The 24,877-nt window shown below is 44.4% G+C and overlaps 1 protein-coding gene across 5 annotated transcripts in view; it reads right to left on the bottom strand.

The window, feature by feature from the left end:
- The window catches only part of DOCK3 (dedicator of cytokinesis 3), a 529,377-nt gene that overhangs the window by 3,754 nt on the left and 500,746 nt on the right, over positions 1-24,877 (bottom strand). For 2 of the 5 annotated variants that reach the window (XM_043985259.1, XM_043985283.1), the window contains 7 exons: positions 23,303-23,424; positions 22,226-22,364; positions 21,346-21,493; positions 10,764-10,882; positions 9,078-9,165; positions 2,498-2,620; positions 1,736-1,818 (listed from right to left, as the gene is read on the bottom strand). In XM_043985259.1, coding sequence (XP_043841194.1) covers positions 1,736-1,818; positions 2,498-2,620; positions 9,078-9,165; positions 10,764-10,882; positions 21,346-21,493; positions 22,226-22,364; positions 23,303-23,424 — 822 coding nt within the window. The remainder of the gene's footprint in view (positions 1-1,735; positions 1,819-2,497; positions 2,621-9,077; positions 9,166-10,763; positions 10,883-21,345; positions 21,494-22,225; positions 22,365-23,302; positions 23,425-24,877) is intronic. The other 3 variants (XM_043985275.1, XM_043985267.1, XM_043985293.1) reach the window with 3 other exon arrangements.

The following is a 24,877-nucleotide window of genomic DNA, read 5'->3' as shown; positions in this document are numbered from 1 at the left end:
CAAGGTGAGAAGCTGGCTTCTATTAATGAAGTTTAAAGACATCACCATCGATAATAGCAAACATTTGCTGACAACCGGCTATGCGCAGACGCTGAGCTAAATGCTGGAACACTGAGACCATGTTGTCACTCCAAGAAAACCTGGCATTAAAAGTTATTAGACTCAGAAATCACCAGCAGTCTACCTCCCCCTAGTTACAGCATGTGAAATCAACCAATAAAATCCACCATCTTTCTTGTTGACCTCTCAGGAACTGTATGGCCTTTCTCTGCACGGTTGGTGCTCCCTTCAGTAATCTGTCCCTCAGAGCTGTCGGGGCATTCTGGGCAGAAGATCAGGGTCCTGTAACGTGGCTAGTGTGAACCCTTCTCTTTATGGTCTTTATGAGACTCGGGCAGAGAAAGGCTCTGGTCCCCAGTCAGTCTCCAGTTGTGCTGAGGTGTCTTTAGATCATCCAGGGAAGTCAGTAGCCATCCTGATGGGCTTGAGGCTGGTTCTTGGGGGCAGAGGCCTTTTGGGGCTATCCAGTGATTCCCAGGACAGTCTAGACTCCAAGATGCTTCAGAGCGACACATGATTCTGTCTACCTTGTAGCTGAATGGAATGTGTAACACCCAAGAGGTGATCTAGACCTGATGTGCTTCCAGGCTAAGACTGCTACTCCAGGTAGGATTGGGGCATTCTGCTCAGGGTAGTTGTGTAGCTAGCTCTAGTCTTGTTTAGGTTGTCCTAGGAAGGTAAATAAAGAAGAGAACAGGGATGCCTTTGCTTCACCTTCTTTAGTTAACACCTCCTGTCTCCACACCTTCCCTTCTCTGCTTCTTGGGATCTTGAGCTGAGCTCAAGTGCTACCAGATTCTCCCCAGAGGCAGGAAGCTAGGTGGTGCAATGTATAGAATGCTGGGCCTGGAGTTAGGAAGACCTGTGTTCAAATCTTCCCTTGTATGCTTACTAGTTTTTTGACCCTAGGTAAGTCATTTCAACTTGGCCTCAGTTTCCTCAATACAGCACTCACCTTTTGAGGTGAGTCATGAGGATCAAATGATATGATATCCATAAAGTATTGAGCACAGTTTCTGGCAAGTAGTAGATGCTATATAAATAAATGCCTCCCCTTAGTCTCTATTTTATTTTGACTTTTTCAGCTAGCTGGGTCAGTGTACAGAGTACTGGACCTAGAATTAGGAAGAACTGAGTTCAAATCTAGTCTCAGATATTTATAAGCTGTGTGACCCTGAGCAAGTCACTGTGTTTGCCTCAATTTCCTGTCATCTGTACATTGGGGATAATAACAGCACCCACCTTGCTGTGAGAATTAAATGACATACTCCTTGTAAAGTGCTTAGTGCAGTTCCTGGCATGTAGAAGGTGCCATATCAAGTGTTTATTCTCTCCCTCCTCCTCTCTCCTTAAATTGGGTACATGCTGTGTTTCCTCCAGCAGAATGGACCCTCCCTGAGGGGAGGGATTGCTTTATTCTTGTTTTTATATCAACAGTGCCCAGCACACTGCCTGGTACATACACAGCAGGCTCTTGTTGAATTAGGTGCCCTCATTTTTCAGATGACCATGGACCATGAATGATGGGCCAAAGGTTACACGGGGAGTGAGAGGCTAAGCTAGGATTTGACTGCAGCTTTTCTGATTGTGAACACTGAATTATCTCTGCTCCCCTAAGCTTCCTCCCCATGGCCTCCTCTGAGCCACAGGCTGTGATGAGATGGCCGCATGTTACCTTGCGCAGTGTCCGAGCAGGGAGGGCTGGAGGAGCGTCGCCAAGGGGGTGATGGAAGGCATCAAAGTGGAGAGAATAGTGTCCTGAAATGAAAGAGAAATTCATTCTCAACTAAGAGGGGCTCCCTTCAGGATCAAGGACCCCTCTGTACACCACAGACATCATAATCTAGACCTATCCTGGCCAGCAGGAGAGACTGGATGAAGCCTGGGAGGCCTTTCCACCTTTTCCTTTTCTTTTTTTTGGTAAACACTTTTCTGGCTGTGAAAGGTCCCTCTTCACTTCCCAGTCCACTGAGAGAGAGAGAGAGATGACCTGGCTCATGAAGGGTGTGTCTGGAGGTTGTCCTGTTGTCTCCGAGCTGACATGAAGACTCTGGCAGCAGAGGGGGCTTTCCACCCCTGTGCTGCTGAGGTTTCTGGGGCAGATCACAGGCTGATAGACACCAGGCCTTGGGAAACTCAACCAGAATTTCTGTTGCCTTCCGCTCCAAAGTCGCTTGTTGTCGAGGCATCTGCCTAACTTGTGGCCCTGGCAAATCTACCTCCGCTGTTGTTCTTACCACAGCAGACTGGAGTTCTTACCATAACAGCTGGACTTCTGGCTTTGGCTAAGTTTGCCAGGTGAGAAAGCCCATCTTCTCTGCTTCCCTCCATCTCTCTTCCTGGAAGGAAGCTGTTTGCCTGGGCGGCTCCCATCCTTGTGCTTTACTGGGGCCTGAGAGCAGGGACTATCTAGGGGACCTGCTGTCAGTTTTCTTACCATGGGGAAGGCTTCGAGGAGGCACTGGTGGGGCCAAGATGTTCCCCACATGGGCAGACAGCAATGGCAGGGTTTCTCTGGTTCCGCTGTCCAGGCTCCAGCTGCTGGGGGCTGTTGACACAGCTGAAGGATGGAAACAGATGGAATTGTGGTGAGGTTACATTAAGAGACGCACTCATGGATGGACGGCTCATCGTAAGGACTGGCTCTTCTCCAGCTGTGAGTTGGCCCCTTGAATTCTGAGGTGGGATTGGGCTGCCTATTCAGGTTGAAGGCAGTGGCCTGAGAAAAGGCATTTGGCTCAAAGGATGGGATGGCATCCAGGGGCTGTTTTGAGGTAATGAGGACTGGCAACATCCTCGAGTGTACCAAAATTTGATGGATTTTTTAAATGAAAGGGAATTGAGAGAAAGTATAGCAATGAGCAATTGGTAGCAATCTAACCCAACTGGATATTTCCTTTTATTCTGTTCAGAGGAAGAATATGGGTTTTGTGAGAAGATAGGTGCTTCCCACCTTTCTGTCCTCCCAAGAGCAATGACAATAGAAGTACTACCTCTCTTAAACTGGGACATACATGGAAATAAAACCTGTAGCACTGAACAGGGAAAAGAAACTGTCTTTCTGCTGGGCAAGGTCTGGCCAAGAAGATGTGCTGACCCAAGTTTGGCATCTAGCTGCATATGTCCTTTGAAATCCCAAAGTGAGTTGCAGAATGGTACCAACTCCCCATTCCTTGTACTTGGTGGTTTCCCTAGAAAGACTTTGAGTTAAACAGACACTTTGATAGAAAGAGTTTATGGCTTGATAGTAGCAGCCTAATTCAAACACAGGAGGATACTACTGCTTTGGACGCCATTTTGCCCACAGCTTGGGCTAATACTATCAAATACCATTACTCTGTCCAGCATGGGGCAGGCCAACTGTTGATAATGATGCCAAAATATACAATTCGAGTGGAGCAAATGGTTACTGAACACAAAGATGCTAGTGAAGGGTGCAGAGGAAGAACCTTATGGAGTTTCCCATATGGAATATGCATTGGTGGCTCTGAATGCTAGACAGATATCTACTTTGTGTCTAGATTAATATAGCTTTATGAAGATTTCCCTGCACCAGAGGCTCTGGGGACTGCATGTTGGTTAACAATGCCACACTATGGATGTCTGTGTACCAACCTAAGGACAGGTAAAACAATGTTGCGTTCCTATTAAAGTTACCGGATCCCTCTGGTGGTCTCCTCTATACCTGACAAGTATGGAAATAAGGAAGAGAAATAGCAAAATCTCAAAACCAGAAGTCCGAGAAGTCTGTTTTGTGGGGAATGGGGTGGCAAGTACTATTACCTCAACTAATATGATACTGGGGAATGGATATTACCGAGAAATAATTTGTCTCTCCACCAATGGTGGTAGGCAAACAGAGTCTTATTGTTGGGGGCTAGACTTCTCCAAGGATGCCAGCAAAAGAAACCCATAAAGAGGTACAACACACTTCTTTGGATCATGGAAATAATTAGCAGCAAGAAGGACCCAGGAAACTATTAAAATACAGACAAAGAATCTCAAATGAGCCTAAGGGAGTTGCCATTTTGACTCCTTTCAGAGCAGTAAATTCTCTAGTACGATGGAGTAGAGTCTCAGGTGAAATGGGAAGTGGCTTCCTGCAGGGAGTACCATAACACAGAAGTTCCTGGATGAGACCTAATTAAAGCTGGCTTAGGAAGCTACCATGGCTCAGGTATGAGGTTTATTTAGAGGGAACAATGAGGAATCCCATTGCTCTCCTTCTTCCTCATCCACACTTGGTTTATCCTCAGCATCTGCTGAGTGTGTAGCATGGCATCATAGAGGTACCAAGCCAGAGAAGGGAAGACCAATGTGGGAAGCTCTCAGTCCTACAGCAGGTGTCTGAGAGGGTCAGAAAGCAGCATTGACTTGGCTTTTTAGTCAGTTGCTTGTGAGTATAGAAAGCTATTCTAAGCTATTTGATCCACTACAAATAAAATTTAAGTCATGTTTTACTCTTGACTTTGTGGCTCAAGATCCCAAAAGCACATGCCCTACTTCATATTATCGAATAGCAAAGAAGACCACAAGAATAATAACATGAACTTGCTAGAAAGAAGCTGGTAATCAGAACTTGGCTGATTTTGGGAACAAGATGGTAAAAGGGAATCACTGGAGGCACTTGATATGTAACTAGGTACCTTTCTGCCTTGATTTTATGGTTGAAGCCCTTTAAGCAGCCTGCTGGGTCTTTGACACTTGGTACACATAGAACCGGGATAACAAAGAGATTCTAGGATGGAATAAGTTTTGTTGGGAGAAGTAGCGATGGAGCAACTCTGGCACTTCCATTTAGATGGGAGTTGAGCTATAGAGGTTCCTCTGCTTCCCAGGTTTGCCATGGAGTATTACTGGTGTAGCACACACCTGTGAGAGCCAGTTGGCGGTGACTGAGGTTTTCTTCTCTTTTTCCCCTTCCCCTTGGCCTTGCTGGAGGGACAGGGAAGGGAGACGGGAAGGCACACCTTCCCATAACACTTTGGACTTAAGTTGCATGCTTAGACAAGAACCAAGTAGACACTGGAGGAAGAACAAAGGAAAAGAGAAGCGATTGCTCCTGGGGAGAGGGCAGTGATGAGGAAAAAAGCATAAGTCTGCAGAAATAGGTCTAGGCAATGGCTGCCTGGCTCCCTGGCTCCCTGTGAGGAGTTCCTGAGAGAAACAGATCCTGTAGAAATCTGGAAAAGGGAGTGGTAGTGGTAGTGAATGGAGGAACATGTGCCAGGGCTAAGAGCTTCAAGAGCACATGGAAAGAGGTGAACCTGAATTGGGAAACAAGGAACAGTAGGGGTCTGGGGCAGGCTCTGTGGGTCCCAATGGGTGCGCAACAGCAGGACACTTGGTCTGCTGGGACATGACCTATTCTTGCCATGAATCTGTAGGACAAGGGGCCTGGCATCTTGGGAGATGTGTGTGTGTGTGTGTGTGCGCACGTGTGCGCATATGGGTGCAAGGATGGCCTATAACTTTTACTTTTCTGATTTTTTTATTGACTCTGTGATAAAGTTGTTTCAAGCTCCAATGCCTTGGTAGCCCCTAGATGCTTCCAGGAGGAATACACCCAGGGAGAGCTAAAAATGATCCAAATCTGGACGTTCCCAGGGAAAACTCTGGGTGGAGGCGTAAGTCGATGAGTACAATTATTGAGAAGCCTCCAAGATATGAATGCGAGTCCAGAATATAAACTGGATCCAGGGCTGCTTTGGGCCATGAATTCCATTAGAAGGGAATGTTGAAAAGCATGTGAAAACTTCCCCTCCACCTGGGCATTGGTTACTGTGGCTCACAGCCAGGCCTTGCTTAGAACACCGATAACTTCAGGGTGGGAAGAGTGAGAAGAGTTACATGTGAAATTTTCTTTCTGAGCAAACATCTAAATTTTCCATCTCAGTTTTAAACCTCTTTACATGGAATCACTTGCCATTAGCTCAGCCTCAGTAATTGTGCCTTCCTTTTCTCCCAGCATTATGCTGGTCAGGCTCACCAGCTGAAACACACCTTTCTTGCACGCTGCCTGAAATCCAGGTTCACCTTGATGGTTGGAGCAGCATACCTTGTGTGTAGATTTACCCTCTTCTAAAAGCAAGCAAATCCAGGAATTAAGTCATGGAAAGCTTGGAGCTGGTCAGTTTTTCCCTCTCTGAGGTAGCAGTTGGACCCATTTGGGTTAAATATGAAGACAATGGAGAAATACTCTCATTTCCTTTTATCCAGGTGTTCCAAGTTGGTGGAAGATGTGAGGCCAGTTTAGTTTCGGTTCAAAGATGGAGTCTTCTTAGGTACTTTCATGCTGGATTTATGACAATTAGGAAGGAAGGTGACTTTTTGGGGTGACCGACCCAGAGTTATGATGGTTTCCTCAGAAAGATGTCCTTTTTATGCCCTAATAAAGGGTTCCAGAATCCAGTAACTACAGATGTGATGATGGTCATGGATAGAGGCATTCATTAATTTTTTTTATAGCCATATGGACATTTCTCCTTCAATATCATTCACAGGAACAACAACAATGATGGGGGAAACAGACGACACTTGTGGAGGTGTTGGGATGAAAATGTGAGGACAGCTTCGGAGGGACAAGGACTCATGGCACCCGGAAGAGGGTTTCTGGGGGAGTCCTGACACTGACAGGAAGGAGTAAAAGGAGGAGAGGATTTGGGGGCTTCATGTGCTGAGGAAAATCTCTTGTACTCAAGACCCACTGAAATGCTAGGCTGGGAAAAGGAGCCATTTGGATGTCCTTCCTCAAAGACAGGGCACCCTTCATATGGGACCACCCATGGCAGAAGGCACTGGAGTATATTAGAGACAGTGACCTCCCAAACACAATTTTCCACGGGCAATTGAAAACTAGCCTGCTCATTGACTCACTAACAGAAACTCAGCAGAAACAAATTGGACAGCTGTATTAATTCTTGCATTGGGAAACTAATTGAGAAGGCACTTTGACATCATGACCTGACATGGTATCTGTCCACACCCATGGTGAATGCCTCAGACACTGGCATCCAGTCCCAGAGGTCATTCTGATTTTGTTGGCTCTTGGGATATTATGGGGACAGTCTTGGTGTGTGTGTGTGTGTGTGTGTGTGTGTGTGTGTGTGTGTGTGTGTGTGTAAGATCCTCTGAGGGTTGACCTTGGGGCTCCCAGGGCTACCACCTCTGCTGTTTAGCTGGCTCTTGACTCTGCTGCTCAGGTTTGGACAGGACCCTTACTAGCAAGAGAATGTTGAAAAGCACATGAATGCTTCCTCCCTTAATAGAACCTCTTCTGGGTCAAACCTGCAGCCCTTGGGCTAAACCTGAATCATATTATCTGCTTAAAGGAACTTGTAGGGCATGAAAATGGTTCTGTGGGATCAGTCCCTCAGCTGCTGGGTTCCATGTTGAGCCTGTGCAGGGGGTACACAGATCCTGCCCTATTCTACCTGTAAGGTAGGTTTCAGGGAGAGCCGTTGGCTTTGTATGGGAGGGCATCCACTGCACACTTTGGGAAGGAGGGAAAGATTCTGTGCTGGGTTAAATTATTCTGATTTTCGGGTGATGAGACTCCCCCTAGGTTACAATGGCGATAATCTATTTAGCTCAGCGCCTACATAGAAATACGATAGAGCTCCCATTAGATCAGGAGGCTTCCTGATTGACTGTCTGAGAGTGAAATGGGGGCTGCAGAATGGGGAAAGGGGCATGATTTAATAAGTGCTCTTAGGGGCAAGTCCTTAAGTGGAGAGGTATAAAAGTGATACCCACATTTTCATCTGGCACCATTGAAATGCTGAATAGATGGGCTACAGAGAGAATCATTCCAGGTCTGGCTAGGCTTGGGGAACGGGAACTCGATGGAGGAGTTTAGAAAGTTTAAGGGCGCCGAGCATAGGACTAGGCAGTTTTTTTTTTATAGACACTTCTACTGCCCTTTCAGAAGTATTCTGAGAAAACCCACTGGGGTATGTGGGGGTGGGGAGAAGGGAAAGAAGGAGGCAGGTGCTAGAAACAGGTAGAAAGATATGCTGGCAGTTGAGAGAAGATTTCTGAATTCAGGGAGCCAAGCAGGCCCAGGGCACAGGAAAGTTCACATGTCTCAAACTGGGGTTCAGGAACACAGGATTTTTAGAAAGCAGTAAAAGACCAAGGGCCTAAGGCCTAAAGACAAGGTCTCTTGTGCCTGGGGAAGCTGACTATGGATCAGTTAGGCCCAAGACGCAGGGTCTTTCACACACCCAGTGGCTACAAGTATTATGTCTGATTATAGGAGACATTTCTTTCAAAACTTAACAGATTCAGGGCAGCTAGGTGGCGCAGTGGATAGAGTATTGGCCCTGGAGTCAGGAGGACCTGTGTTCAAATTCAGCCTCAGATACTTGACACTTACTAGCTGTGTGACCCTGGGCAAGTCATTTAACCCCAACTGCCTCACCAAAATAAACCAAAACAAAACCAAACAACCCACCCCCCCCCCCAAAAAAAAACTTAACAGATTCCCCAAGTCTGCCCTTTGTGGCTCTTGGCAGTTGACTATCGTCAACTCTACAAAGTTGTCCAGATTTGTTAAAACTATCTTCTAAGTGTCCAAAGACATGAGCCGGGATGAGCACCTGGGAAGCAGCATATCAGTAATTTTCATACAGCAGTTGAAGTTTTTTTTAAAATTTAGGCTAGATGCTAGAAATGTGGAGCAAGAAGTGGTTGGGGTCCCTCTGAGAGCTGGACACTCACAATGTGGCAGGGAAGCAGCTAGAATCTCTCTGAAGCTAGGCTTGAGAAATGGGTAGGATTCAGACAAACTCAGAAGATCCAAACAATAGCAGCAACGCTGGGCACAGTTAAATAATGGTTACATATGATTGGTGAGGCCTGCACACATTCAGACACACCCACAGCCCAGACTGAGTTCAACTCTAAGCATCCAGTGAGTAGCACTTGGTCTGTCAGGATTCTAGCTGATGGAGCGTCCGACCATTCTAGGATGGGAGCACACTTAGAAGAAAGGTAACACGGAGGAGAAAGAATACCTTTTTCAGCAACAGACAGGTTAGGGTCACTGCAGGGCTTACAGGGTCCGATCATTTGCTGGAACAATGCACGCTGGAAATTTGGAGGCTAAGAGAAGAGGAAAAACCAGAGAGGTGAAAACCAACAACCACGATTTTGTGCGGTACCTTGGGCTCCGGGAACCTGGTTATTCTGAATATCAGATAGACTGAAGTCAAAGTACTCACACAATTCCAGTCTGAGTTTTGGGGATGATCTCAAAACACTCCCAGAAATATACTCGCACGACAGTCAAAGCTTAATTATTGAAAGATGAATGATCTAGGACCCCTCCCCCCATCACTGCCTGGCTGTTCCCAGGTTTACTGGGAAAGGGGTGAAGTTGTGGCTGTAGAGGCTGAGTGCAGCTCACCACTGAACTTTAAATCCCCAAAGCTCTGGTTTACCTGCATCACCAAGTGTTGCCACTGGTACTGGTAACGGAATGTTCTCTGCTCCTGAGCAGAATAAAACTTAAACCTACCTTGGTTCCATCTGTCAGCTTGTTAGGAGTAGGGCTGGATGGGGACAGGGAAGGAAACTTGCTTATGTGGTCAGAGGGTGTCTTGCTTTGATAGGCAAGATGACTGATTGTTAGTTATATCAACAGACTACCCAGGCAGCAGTGGGCCAGCCAGGGGAAAGGGAGAAGGAAGTCCTACTTGCAAACTGGATCTCCTTGCCCAGACAGCCCAGGAGTTGTGCCAAACATCTCCTGGAGAAGGAAGAAGAGTGGCAAGGGGTCAGAGTGGGCACTGACTCATAATGTCTCCTTGTTCAGGTTCCCAGGGCAGGACAGTTTGCAGACTTGAAGGTGGCTGAAGTAACAACCAGTGACAATCAGGGGGTGAGGAGAGCTAGGGAACCTGAGGAAGAGGCTGGATGGCATGCTGCTCCAGGAAGAGTGACACACACACACACACACACACACACACACACACACACATCTCCAGGCCCCCGGGTCACAGTCCTACCAAGGCCTTCTCATGCCACGGGGAGCACACCCAGAATAATCACCTTGACTATCCAGGAACAAGGAGAGTCCAATAGTCCAGCTAGACAGATAGACAAATGCAAAGGCAAGGACACCCACCAATCCACAAATACCTACGTAGGGGCAGAAATCCTCTAGAACTTTGGTGCTCCCATACTTCAGTAAAAGCCAGCATTGATAGTGCTATAAAATGCTTTACAAATACTATCTCATTTGATCCTTACCACAACCTGGGAGGTAGAGGCTATTACTACCCCCATTTTGCAAATGAGAAAATGGAAGCAAATGGAATCTAAGTGACTTGCCCAGACTCACAGAGTAAGCGTCAAGGCAGGATTTGAACTTGGGTCTTCTTGACTTCCTGTCCAGTGTTCTGTATACTGTACTACCTTGCTGCTTTAACAGTTAACTGATCCAGGCTACCTCAGGACTTTTCCTCAACTAGACCATGCAGGGGGGCTGCAAAAGAATACCAGCTAGTTCTACAAACACAGGACAGAGAGAGATTGGCACAGAGTGACTGCCGTTTAGGAGTTCCTAATGAGAAAGAGTGAGGACAATGCAAGATGATGGCACCCCTGGCACCCACCTGGGACCCCTCTGCCTGCCCCCATACGTATGGCCATGCGCATGCCCCCAAAGCACAGGAGGAATGGGCGAGTAACTCCACTACCTGTCCATGCTCCATGACGGCGGCGGGATACATGGCACTGCTTGGGCGGTCCCGGTGAGCGGGCAGCAGCATCATCAGCTCCCGAGAATGGCGGTACTTATCTGGCAGAGAGGGAGAGCCTGTAACCAAGCGAGAACAATCACGCACAGATGACAAGCCACACATGGGAGGCTCCCAAGGGAGCCGGGGGCCTTGACAACTCTCCTGGGCCTCAAGTGAGGATGCTTTTCTTAGGAAACATGGAGGAATGAAGTGGAGTCCAGTCACCAGGTGGATATGGGTGGAAAACAGAGCTGTCCACAGCTGGGACAGATACACTACAGTTATCCTTTCTACATCACAGGGGTTAGGGGCATGGCATGGCTCCAACCCTCCTCCCCACAATCTGGAAAAAACATGTGAACTTGTCCCTCCCTTCATACCAGAGAAGAAGTCTGGCTTTTGTCTTTTTCTTTTATGGGGTGTTTACAGTACCTTATTGTAAAATTTGGGTTAAATATTTGGTTATAGGCTATATGTAGGTCAATCTTAACTTAAAATATTGTATGAAAAAGAGCTTTCTCTGTGTCTTCTGCTGGCCTTCACATGTAGCCTGCTGCTTCTGAAAAACTCCTCCCAAATTCTCGTTTAATTTGTTATGCCAATCCACGAATTGAAACGGCAATGGGGAAAGTCGAAAAGTGGAAGGGATAACTGTATTTAGGTTTGGGGATTAGGGTTCAAACACTGGCTAGGTGACCAAGTCCAAACAATTCTCCATCCCCAGAGAGAGAAACACTCAAGCATAGGATTAAGGTCCCTGCTGGCCTTGATGCAGTATCAGTCAAAGACTTGGGGTTCTGGTCTTGCTGATGGCTTGTGTCAGAGGTTCAGAGGAGGGGGGCACAGTTAGAGTGAGTTCACAGAGACAGTATATGATAAGAAAAATCACATAAAGAGATGGGCAGACACTTAGACCACATAGTCACATGTTTTTTTTTTTTTTAACCTTTAAAAACAATGCTTCCCACACACTTACCCAGTTCAGAGAATCTTGACCTTGTCTTCCATTAATACCCCCACCCCTCTGTGTTCTAACCCCAGGTGCCCAAGTCACCACCTGCTTCAGTCCCTTGAATATTATGGGATCCCTGGGCAAAGATGTGGGGAGGTCTGTTCTAGCATAATGCCCATTAGCAGAATCTAGTCCAGGGCCTGGCATGTTTATAAATTTGATTTATTGCTTCAGTGCCTCCAAGTCAATGAAATCATGATCCCAATCTGAGAGCACTGGGCTTTGAAAGTGTGCTTTACAGCTTACTTGGCTCACAGCCATGAGCTCGGAAGGAAAGACTTTCTCTCCTCTTCTTGCTCAGCTCCCTGGCCATGGCACCAATTCCCTGGAGCCATTGACCTTCAGGGCAAGTGACAACTCTGAGGGAGGCCTGGGAATGCCAGGCTCAGTAAGGCACAGATCTCATCGATTCATGGTTCTTGAGCAAACACAGGTGTACTACCTGAGAATCACTCTCCCTAGGGAGAGAGTTTTAAAAAATCCTGTTAGGAACAACTGATTAGCTTTTCCTGAGATCAGCCTGCTACAAATGGCCTCTCAAATGCCCTGAATATACTACCCGACTGGAGGCACATGCAGAGCAATTATTGTGATGCCTGCTACCTGGGGTTCTCCTTAGAAACCACCCGTAAGTGTTAGTTGGGGCTGAATGGACCAGCTTCCCTGGAGATAAGAATTGGCTGAATGAAGCCATTCCACCTGTGCTTGGCTGTCTGCCCTGAGTAAACCTGAGTGCCAGCCCTACCCTATGAAGATGGATGGGGAGTTGCTTCTTTCCCTTGGCACCCTAAGGCCAATACAGAACAGCTTGTGTTCTTTATCTAGCCGATAGCTGAAATCCAGGGTTGCTGTGGGCAAAGTATGTTCTGCGGGGGCACTTGGTCTCTGAAGCGAACTGTCCAAGCTTTCTTTTGGTCGAGGATGCAGCTTGTTAACTGGATTTAGCTGATGATAGACTCTAGTCAATTTCTTCTAATCATTCTTGAGAAATTTCTCATCTTCATTTTTTTGTTGTTCATGAAAGCTCAGCCTTTTGAGCAGCAGCTTTTTAAAGAGAGTAGAACAAGAGATGATATTAATGGGAATATTATTTGTGTAATTAATTTCCAGTGTGTCTGAACTTCAATACCTGTTTTTTTTCTATTGGCCTTTTCTTATGTGGCAATGTTTAAAGACTAAATCTCAAAAATTTGAATAGTAATGGATACTATTTCATTTTTATCTATTCTATCATTTTCCTTTAGAACATTTTCCCTGAGAACAGAGAAATCCTGGAAAAATGAGAAAGCCCACAGAATTCCTGCAGTGTCTCCTTGACCAGAAATGTAGGGCACTTCCAAAGTATTACTTTCTGGAGATCTATGGTCCCCTTTCCATCTCATAGGTAGAGAAACTGGGAAATGGGGGGAAAGCAAAGTTGGGGTCAAGTTGAAATAAAACCAGGCTCATATTCAGCTGTGAATGGGGAAACAGAAGCCTTCAAATTCTGGTCCAGGAAGATGAGCAGCAAGTTGGACAGAGAATATAAGGGCTAAGTCCAGTGACTAGTGCTCTGCCCTGAGTTGGTTAGAAAGATGGAGAAAGCACCTACTCAGGGCTTACTGTATGCCAGGCACAGTCATTCTGTGGGCTCTATCAATGTCCCCAACTTAGTACTTCCCTCAATAATGCATTCGCTCCTTGAGAACCCTGAATACCTTGTTTTCCCCTCATTTCCCCTTCTCCAAGGTCCAGCATCCCGTTTCCTCTAACAAATGATTTACAGAAGAAAGGTAATGGTAAGTTTCCAGAAACAAAAAACCATAACTGCAGCTCTTCTGATTCTTTGCACCAATAAAGATTTTGTTTAGCTAGACTTTTCACCTAGGTAAACTAAAATCTAATTTAAGCTTGGGAATTGGTCTTCATAAAGTTTATCCACTAGAGGGAGCTATTGACTTAAGTTTTGCTTTAAAAGCTCATTCCTTTGGTTTCCAAAGCAACAAGAGGGATTAGTTGGTGATTCTGGGCACAGATGACCACAAAAAGGGAATGGTTAGGTATTCCAGGTCCTCCTGTGTGTATGATGTATTAAAAAAAGATGTTTACTGAAGATATTTGACATCCCAAGGGGTTTGCATGTGACAACCTGATTTGGGGATTCTTCTCATTCTTAACTTGTTAAAATAATTCCTTTGCTACTTCTCTCTTGACTACAAAGACTTTTGATCAGATTTCTTTTGTGCTAAGCCTTTTTTGTGTCATTCATAGAGACTCTAGCTCTTGCTCTTTTCTCTCATTATCAATCACTTGTCTTCAGAGACCCCTAATGGCTGCGTTCTTTCCTTGAAGGTGCCTAGCCTTGAAAACAACCTTAGCTCCTGACCTGCTTTGTTCCCAGTGCCCAGGCTCCAGAAAGCCCCTGACTACTACAGGAAAACTGTTACTGTTTCCCAGAAGCTCATCCTAATGATGACTCTGGACTCTAGAAGACTGTTTTGATAACCGAGCAAGAAGAACTTGGTGTCATTGGTGATAGTCCTCATTTACCTCAGCAGCTCGATCTCTGACACATGAGAAAAATGGCCAGTAGTGCCAAGTGAGGTCTTTAAAAGGGTGGGAGGAAAATGTATTCATTAATTTAAAACAAGAATCCTCCCAGAATCAGGTATAATATTGGTATCCAATGAGAGTATGACCAACTTAATCTTTTTCCTGAGACTTACTGGGCCTTGGTTAGCTTTGTGTGGTGCAACAAATGAAGCCGGTCCAGGGATCTTTTGTCCTTTAGGCTCAGGTTAAGGTAGTATGGTATAGTCAAAAGACCAATGGCTCAGAACCAAGGAGAAAAGCCCTGACTATTAAGCTTACTAGCTGTGGGACCTTGGGTAAGTGAGAGCACTTGCACAGATTGCAGTCCCCCAAGACTAAGCTTCCAGGAAAGGCTCTTCCTGTTCCCATCAGCTATTTCTGCCTCCCCCCCCCCCCCGCCATTCTCACTACCTCATATTTATTTTGCATGTGCTTATATGTGCATATGCCTTCTCTCCTCCAGTAGGAAAGTAAGCCTTTAAACTCTCTAGAAATGGGGGCTAATATTGGCTGGGTCCCATTCCAATAGACTGCGATCATTTGCCTATGCTCTATCCATGTCTGTATCTCCTCAGTCCCCAGCCCAGTATGCACTTAGCACACAGCAAAACTGAATTTAGTTTAAAGATGCCTTTCCTTTGTCTGCCTTCTTTATCTTACAGACCTTTCTGATAGAGTCCAATGCATTGCTTTCACACAGGAGGACTTCAGTGACATTTGGAAAGGCTGGGCATACCCGGAGTGGATAGATCATCCTCTTCTTAGGTATCTGCAGAAAACTATTGGTGAAAATCTGTTATTTAGGTTCTGTCTAGGGTTGTTTAATATGCCACAACTTTTTGCTCAGCAGATGATTTATCAAGTTTTTCTTCTTTTTCAATGGAAAATTCACCTGTTGTTTCACCATATTTCTTCTTTTTTTTTTTTTGCGGGGCAATTGGGGTTAAGTGACTTGCCCAGGGTCACACAGCTAGTAAGTGTTAAGTGTCTGAGGCCGGATTTGAACTCAGGTACTCCTGAATCCAGGGCTGGTGCTTTATTCACTGTGCCACCTAGCTGCCCCCATATTTCTTCTTAATACTCAACATGTTCCTTTCTCTGTGTCCGCAGTTTCCATAGGGCTATGTATTCAATTCAACAAATCTTTATCAGGATCATAGGACTGTAGATTCAGGAATGAAAAGGTTGTTAAAAGCCACCTAGTTCAATCTCATTTTACAGATGAGGAAACTGAGGCCCATAGAGATGAAGCGACTTTCCCACAGTAAATGGAGCAGAGCTGAAATTGGAAGCCAGCTTATTTGAATCTGAGGCCAAAAGTCTTTTCAGTACATCATGCTAAAAGTATGCAATGGGATCTTCTGTGACCACTTAGCCTTCTTTAAACCTTAAAAAAAGAAATCTCTATTTCCGAGAATTCTTCAGGTTTTCCTTTGTATTTTACCATCTGTGGCTTCCTAGCATGGTGATGGATTATTCCTGTTTCAACCTCCCCTCCTCCCTGGTCTGGACCTCTTTGACTTACAATGCTTCATCTCCCAACCCTGTCAATGATGGCCATGGTGCTTCTGCCTTTCTTGTTTCTGGCACCAGGCCTGGATTCAGGGAACAGAAGCAGTTCTGTGAGTGAAATGAAGGTTGTGGGATGGATTGGAGTTTCTTTACAAGTTCCATACTAAAAGAAGATGAGGATCTTCCCTCTAAAACCTGCCCCCTCCTAACTTCCCCATTTGAGCATCAGAGAATCTCAGAATGAAAAGGGACATGGGAAGATGTTTAATTTAATTCTTATCTTGAGGCAACAGCTGACGTCTCATTCCTCCACTTGCCCAGGCTGGACTCCTCACAGTGATTTTTCTAGATCTTCTCTTTTCTCTTTAAGCTTCCTATGATGTGACCCTTCCCCTATCCTCACGGCTGAGGACTTCACTTTGTACCATTTTGAAAAAACAGAGGCCATTTGCTGTGAGCTGTGTCTCATGCTGAATTGATGTTATCCCCCATTCTTTCCTCTTGCACTCTGGTTTTCAGGAGAGAGCTGGTTCTTCTCTTTGCCTTGATTTCATATCCTTCCCCTCAACTGTCTTGGGCTCTCTTCTCTTGTTGCTCTACATTCTCTCTTGGAACCCTTATCTGATACCGTAGGCTTAATTATTATGTCAACAACGACTCTCAGGTCTATCCCTCTAGCCCCAGTTTCTTTCCTGAGCTTCATTCCCACATCATCAACTGACTATTTATTAGACAATTCAGGTTAGATGTCCCACAAACGGTTCCAGTTCATTGTGTCTAAAACAGAACAACATTATCCTTTCTCTCTAAACCACCCCTCTTCCAAACTTCCTTGTTCCATCCAAGGGTGTCCCCACCCTTCTAGTCCCCCCAGATCACAACCACAGCATCATCTTTCAGTCCTAGTTTAACCCATGCATGCAGTCAGTTGCCAAATCATTTCTACCTCCATAAGATTTCTTGCAACTTTTCCCTCATTTGGCCATCGTTTAAGTGCAAGCCCATCTCACCTCTCACCGACTATTGAAATAGTTTCATAATTGGTCTCTTTGCCTGAAATTTCTCTGAACTTCAATCCATCTTACAGACAACTGCCAAAGTGCTTTTTCCTATGGTGCATGTCTGTTCGTGTGACCCCTACTCAATAAGCTACAATGGCTCTCTGTTACCCGTAGGATCAAATATAACCCCCTGTGGCACTTTCACAACCTGGCTCCATCCAACCTCTCAGCCTTATTACACATTACTCCCCGACATGTACACTATAGCACAGCCAAAATGACATTCTTTCTGTTCCTCACATGACACTCTATTTCCCATCTTTGTGTATTTACACTGGCTGTCACCCATCTCTGGAATGAACTTCCTTCTCACCTCTGCTTTGTGGAATACCTACCTATCTTTCATCAAGGCTTAGCCCAAGTGCAGCCTTCTACATGAAACCATTCCTAATCCTCCAGCTGCTAGTGCTTGCTCCTCAAAATGATCCTGTATCTATGTCTATGTCTCTGTCTATATCTATGTCTATTTCTACATCTACATCAATAGCTACATCTAATTATACATCTATAGCTACATTTACATCTGTAGATACAATATATGTATATGTCTGTATATATAGATATATATGTCTATGTCTATATGTTTTATCCTTTCCTCTAGACCAGGGCTTCTTAAACTTTTCCCACTCATGATCCCTTTTCACCGAAGAAATTTTTATGTGACACTGGGTATATAGGTATATAAAATAGGTAAACATATCCTTTTACTATTGCCAAATTTTTCATGACCCCTATATGGGGTTGAGATCCATAGTTTAAGAAGCTTTGCTCTAGACTATGGTTTCCTTTGTATCAGTGTCTAAACAACGCCCAGCACATAGTAGGTGCTTAGTAAATACTTGTTGATTGACTGGAAACCTCAAAGTCCTTTTTGACCCTTTACTATCTCTCACCTCCCACATCTAATAGTTGTTAAGTCTTGTCTATTCTACCTCTACCATATCTTTGCCATCTGTCCCTTCCTCTACATGCCTATTAGCAGAACTCCAACTATGGTCCTCATTGTCCCATCACCTGTACTATTACAAAAGCCTGTTGTCCTAACTCGTTGTCCTCCCTGCAGTGTTCCACTTTTCATAAATGTCTTTTATATAGCTTCCGGAGTAATCCACATTGTGTCCAATTACTCCCTTTTGTTCCTCTGTTTAAATACCTTTAACTCCTTAGCTTGGCATAAGGTCCTTCACAATGTGGTTCAAACCTATCTTAATAATATTATTTAACTGATATTCTACTTTGTGACTTCAATGCTTCAGCCATGCTGGATGGCAGATAGTGATCTTGTCCTGCCCTTTTTATCCTCCAGGTCTTTGCACATTCTGTCACCCACATGTGGCAGGTATAATGGATCTTCCTGGGCCCCATCTCTGCCTACTGACATCTTTCTTTTCCTTTGTGGCCTAGTTATAGTGCTACTTCCTTTATGGACTGTTTTTCCATCTATCTAGTTAGAAACTGAGATTCATCCAACGTAATCTAAAGTCATTATAAATGAGCCCTCCCCTTCTCTGACTCATTTGGCTTGAGTTCTATGTATTTTATCATTTACTAACTCAAATTATGATTATTTGAACATATGTGTCCCTCCTCTACTAGACTATAAGCTCTTGAGAGCAAGGCCTATGTCAACATCTACCTCATCCTTTAACTCTCCTCTCTTTCACAGTCAAACTTATAGAAAGGATTGTCTACAGCTGATGCCTCCATTTTATCAACTCATGCTCACTTCTCCATCCCTGGGAATCTGATTTTACCACTCAACAGAAACTACTCTCTCCAAGGTGATTGGTGATCTCTTCCCTGCTAAACTGAATAGCCTTTCTATATACTCGACCTCTTTGAACCTTTGGACATTATTGATAACCCCTTTCTTCTACAGACTTTCTCTTCCCTTGGTTCCACATCTCTAGTGTCTTTCAGTTTTCCTGCTAACTATCTGAGTCAGCCTACTTATCGTGTCCTTTGCTGATTCAATTCTCATCCTCTTCTGGTCCACCAAGTGTGGACATTCCATAATGATCCATCTTTGTACCCTCTTCTCTTATCTCTCTATAGTCTTTCCCCTGGTGATCTTGTTACCTCCCAAAGTCTCAATGATCTCTATGCATCTAATTCTCAAATTTAAATATCTAGCCCTGATCGCTCCTGAACTCAGATCCGCTGCTATCAACTGCCCACTGGACAGTTTGACCTTTATGTTCTGTGGATATCTCAAGCTCCCTCTGCCTAAAATGGAACACATTCTCTCCCAAATGCATCCCTCTTCTGACCACCTTGACCCTCACCTTTCTTTCAATCTTTCTATCCAATCAATTGCCAGATCTTGTACATCCTGTCTCCACAACCACTTTCTCATCTGTCCCTTTACTTCCACTCACATCTTAGCCTTTGACCCTACTTCAGCCCCTCATTACTTCTCATGTAGGATACTGCAATAAGTTTCTCTCATTCCATCCTCTCCTCTCTCCAGTACATCTTCCACAGCTGTTTGGCATGTTGTTGGCACTTAATGAATGCTAGTTGACCAACAACTGGAAAATTGATATTCTCAAAACAAAGATATGACCATTTCACTTTCCTCTACTAAAAAAAAATATTCAATGGCTTCATGTTTTTTTTTTTAGGGCAAAATAAAAATTCCTCTGCCTTGTATTTCAAGCCCCTTATAATCTAATTACCAATTCCCATTCTAGTCATATTGCGTATCACTCCCCTTCCTGTACTCTGTTCCAGTCAAACTAGCCTTCTATGTCTGCTTGATGTATACCGCATTGCCATTCACAGCATTCTATCTCTCATCTCGATGTCTTTGCATGAGTGGCTTCCTATATCTAGAATGTATTCTCTTCTAACCTCTACCTAAAGCATTCTCTAGCTTCCTTCAAAGCATAGCTAAAATGCCACGTCCCACACAAGGTCTTTCCTGATCTTAGTAATTAACAATTTCTTCCTCTTGAAATTACTTTGTATATCTTTACTTGTATATATGTTATATATGTTGTATCCCTCCAGTAGATTGTAAGCTCTTCGTGGGTAGGGACTCTTTAGTTATTGAATTTCCAGGTCTTAGAACAATGCTTTGCACATGGTCAGTGTTTAATAAATATTTGTTGAATTTAAATGGAATTCTTAAAGTCTTGCTAGGCATACTGGTATCAAAATTTACTGCAGCTACCGTTACTGCTCCTATTTTTCATAATAATTTTAAATGGAGAAGAATAATTCTCTCTTTAGTTTGAAAGCAATTTTCCTTAATCTGTAGGTCAAACCACATTGCTCACTGTTCATTTCTATTGCCTGGTCTGCTGACCCCCTCAGGGATATATCTTGCTTACTCTGACTAATTTTCATTTCTTTGCAGATGTTTCCATAAAAAGGTCAGGGAATTAAATTTACCTATGGGATCTAGAACAGAATATGAAGGAGAGCTGATCCTCAGAATATTCATTCAATTAAATGAAAAATTGAGTTGTATTTGGCCAAGTAAACAGTTTTTTCTCTAGTTGTCCCTCAGAGATAAGCTATTTTGATTTCAAGAAAGTCCTTAGCCCTTGGTCACATTTTCTATATTTGGTTTTAGCCTTAATTTTGCTTCCAAAACTTTATCATCTCAAGACAAATGTCTCACTTGGTTTGTTTGTTGTTGTTGTTGTTTTGTTTTTTATTGAGGCAATTGGGGTTAAGTGACTTGCCCAGTGTCACACAGCTAGTAAGTGTTAAGTGTCTGAGACTGGATTTGAACTCAGGTCCTCCTGACTCCAGGGCTGGTGCTCTATCCACTGCGCCACCTAGCTGCTCGCTCTCACTTGGTTTTAATTCTGATCATTCTTGTAAACATAGAATATTAAAGCTGGGAGGGCCACTGGGTATCATTTAATCTCTTGCCCCTTATTCTACAGATGAGAAAACCAAGGTCCAGGGAAGTGAGGTGATTTGTCCAAGGTCACTCAGCTAAAAAGTGGCAGAGCTGGGCTTTGAACTTGTCTCTTGAATTTAAGTCCAGTGCAATTTCCATGACACCATTTAAATAGGCAGACATTTGAGTTTGTCATTAGACTAGGTTGCAGGAGCGTCGAAATCTCTTCTCTTACACTGTCTCTGATGCAAACGTCTGGCTAGCTCACATGACTCCACATCAGTCAGGGCAGTTCAGAGCTGAATCTCAGAGCTAGACATGCCAAGTCCAACTAGCTAGAGGAGAGCTCTTCTTTTATGGCTGATGGAATGGGGCTTCACTGGGCTTGAGACAGGACCCCAGAAACCTTTAGTGCTTAAAAACAAATTCATCTCTGAAAGTAAAAATGAATATAACTCCTAAGGGTACAGTAGGAATCCCAAGGTTTGGGGAATGCTGCTTCCCAGGCTCCTGTTCCTATTCACTTACCTCGGGCACTGGGTGGGGCAGAATTCATCATTTGGGATGGGGCTGAGTGGGTGGAGCTCAGGCTGGAGGAAGAAGGGCTGGCCTGGGATGAGGATAAAACAGAGACGTTGGTGATGGAGCCCTGGTACCTGGTGTTGGGATAAGGGAGCTGGAGCAGGGAGAGAAAATAGCAAGAAAGAAAATTGAGAAATGGGAACTTTCCCACTAGGTCATAATGGAATTTTTTGGGGGGCGGGGCAATGAGGGTTAAGTGACTTGCCCAGGGTCACACAGCTAGGAAGTGTCAAGTGTCTGAGGTCAAATTTGAACTCAGGTCCTCCTGAATCCAGAGCTGGTGCTTTATCCACTGCCAATATGATCCTACTTAACTCTGTATTCATCCTCCTTCATGTTGAAGGAGGACCCCAGGCTCTCTCCACCTCAGCTGAGCCAGTATGGAGGGAGAATATAAAAGTACATCAGGGAAGTCCAACCTGTATGGCACACATCCACAAATAAGAGGGGGAATCTTTTTCTATCTATGGTGCTCATGGTACATGTAAAAGCAATGAAGCCTGTAAGGATGCCATCATGGAAGAAGATCTGGCAGAGAAAATGTGTTACCAGGCAGGGGTGGCTGCAACCAGGGCTAACGTTGGCCAGGAGTCAGAACCAGCATGTTTGTTAGGGAACAGAGACTGGTGGACTGGACATACGGCTGTTGTGGGAAAGAAAGCCTGCATACTTTCTCTTTGGTCAGTACTTTGGGGATGGGCAAGCTGAGGAATGGCTTCCCTTTCTATGGGATCATTACTGAAGACAGAGGGATGCAGGACAGAAGGAAGGCTCTCAGGTGTGTCCTGTGCATCCTAGATTTCCCCTGGCTGCCTTGCTGCGTTACCTGCATGTGATGGTACATGTCCTCAGGAACCTCTCCCATTGAGCCGTCAGGCAGGATCACCATGTTCCCTGTTTCACTGGATGCGTGAGAGGAGAGAGAGGAGGATGAATGGCGGCCTGATCCCATCAAGTTCATTGGGCTACAAGTAAGAGGAGGAAACAGGGAAGAGTTACAGCATATACTTTTGAATTCTTTCAGATTTGAAGCTATGTGTGGAAGGGAATTTTTAAACCACTTATTTTTAGGGGGGAAACATAAATCATTTTCTCATCAATTAATTATCTCTATGGTGGGGGTCTCCAATCAAATGCAACTAACCGGTGAATAGGAGACTGACAGCTAATGTGACCTTCAGCATGGGGGGCATTTCTGGGGAAAGCTCACAGTATCAAGGAAGTACTAGCCTTTGCCCCGTTTCCCAAACTTTATGCCAACAGTGCCTTCATTTGGTGGAGATGAAGAATAGGTCACCTGCTGAAAAAATTGAATAATCTTGCACTTTGGCTATGAGCCAGGGTTGTTGCTCACATTTGGTCCCTAGACAGGGAGGGCCACACCTCATTTACCAAATATGGCAGATGGCAGCCTTTCCTCTCTTTCTTGCTGTAGGCAAGACACCGATGGAGTAATGTGAACATATCAGGTCTTTTGGGGGCAAGTTATGTTTGGGCCTCCCACTAGATGGGTGGGCATGAGGTAGCCAACCATTTGCCTTTTAAAGTTCTTAGTCTATCTGGGATTTTTCTTTCTGGTTTAGGCCCTATTGATACTTCTCCTTTAATACCCATCCCTAATCCTTTAGCAATCTCCAAAATAGCTTGGAGTCCTTAACTATGGTGCTAGGGAGTCCAGCCACAGCCAGAATTTATCCTGATGCTGCCATTACTCCTAATGAGGTAGACTCCAGTTTGCCAATCATACTCATTAGTTCTGGAGCCAGTCCAATCTGGGCAGCTGCTGTTTGGAATCTTGTATGGCTTATGGACATTCCTGGGCCAAGCAGAGCTCCTGAGCTTTGGGTTCTAGAAGTCAATCCTTCAGGCATGTGGATGTGTTCTTTCAGTGCAGATCTCATACCTGTGACGATGCACCATCTTGATGGTTTCTGGGCTCATTGGGCTGTGGGACACCAGAACAGTCCCTCGGGTTGTGTTAGTGCCAGAACATGCTGGACTCAGTTTATCCAAACCAGGAAACTCCTGTAAACAAAAGAATCACTAAAGATCACTGGGTTGAGGGGTGTGTGGGAGGAGACAAGGGTTGTGGAGGAGGGGGAGGGTTTGAATGGGAATGGTAACTTTTTTTTTTTTTACATATAAGGTATTTTATTTTTTCCGTTACATGTAAAGATAGTTCTCAACTTTTGTTTATACAAGCTTTACAATTTTAGATTTTTCTCCCTCCCTCCCCTCCCTCCCCCCTCCCCTAGACAGCAGGTAATCTGATATAGGTTATATCTATATATCTATATATCATATCCATATAGATAGATATATATACACATACATATATATACACATAATAACATTAATCCTATTTCTGCATTAATCCTGTTACAAGAGAAAAAATCAGAGCAGTGATGCAAAACCTCAAAATAGAAAAAAAAAACCCAACAGCACCCAAAACAAAAGAAATAGTATGGTTCAATCAGCATCTATACTCCACAGTTCTTTTTTTTTTCTTGGATTTGGAGATCCTCTTCGATCACGAGTTCCCTGGAACTCTTCTGTAGGAATGGTAACTTTTAACAAGTATATTTTCAGGGCAGCTGGGTGGCACAGTGGATAAAGTGCTGGCCCTGGATTCAGGAGGACCTGAGTCCAAATCCAGCCTCACTAGCTGTGTGACCCTGGGCAAGTCACTTAACCCTCATTGCCCCACCAAAAAAAAAAAAGTATATTTTCTTGGTTGACAGTAAACTACTTTCCCTAGAAAGCAACCTTCTCTATACCACTTAACTACAGTATGAGTTAAATTATAGATCTCTGAATATAGTTAGCCTCATAACACTAGATTTTGTTCCAGCATCCCATTAATGAGAGAGACCAATTTTTGTTAGGTCTACAAGAAGGAAGAGAAGTTGGGGCAGCTAGGTAGAGCAGTGGATAGAGCACTGGCCCTGGAGTCAGGAGGACCTGAGTTCAAATTCGGCCTCAGATACTTGACACTTACTAGCTGTGTGACCCTGGGCAAGTCACTTAACCCTCATTGCTCCACAAAAACAAACAAACAAAAAAGAAAAAGAAGGAAGAGAAGTTTCTTCCTTATTGTTGGAGTCTTTGCTACAGAGAAAAATTTCAGGAGCTAGGGAGACTGTGAGTGGATATTAAGCAAGGGATAAGCTGGATATCAATACTTCGTTGAGAAGCACTTATTTATTAAATGACTCCTAAACAAGGTGGAAGGACAGGGCTAAACAGATCATTGTGTGCACAGTCTTTTAAAAGATATACTTTCTCTGAGTTGAGCTGTTTGATGACACAGTCGGTAGGGTGGTAGAATAGAAAGTCTCTCTGTCAGCAATTGAAAAATAGCAGTTTTATTTTCCCATAATTAAATTCTTATTAAGATCTCAGACTACTTGGCAAGAAGGGCTGATTGCAAAGTCTATTGGGGACTACACATTTGTTTCCCATTTCTGCTATGGTTTTG

The sequence above is a fragment of the Dromiciops gliroides genome, chromosome 1 (genome assembly GCF_019393635.1).
Source record: "Dromiciops gliroides isolate mDroGli1 chromosome 1, mDroGli1.pri, whole genome shotgun sequence".
Taxonomy (NCBI): Eukaryota; Metazoa; Chordata; class Mammalia; order Microbiotheria; family Microbiotheriidae; genus Dromiciops; species Dromiciops gliroides.
This window is presented reverse-complemented; position numbering and strand designations above follow the sequence as displayed.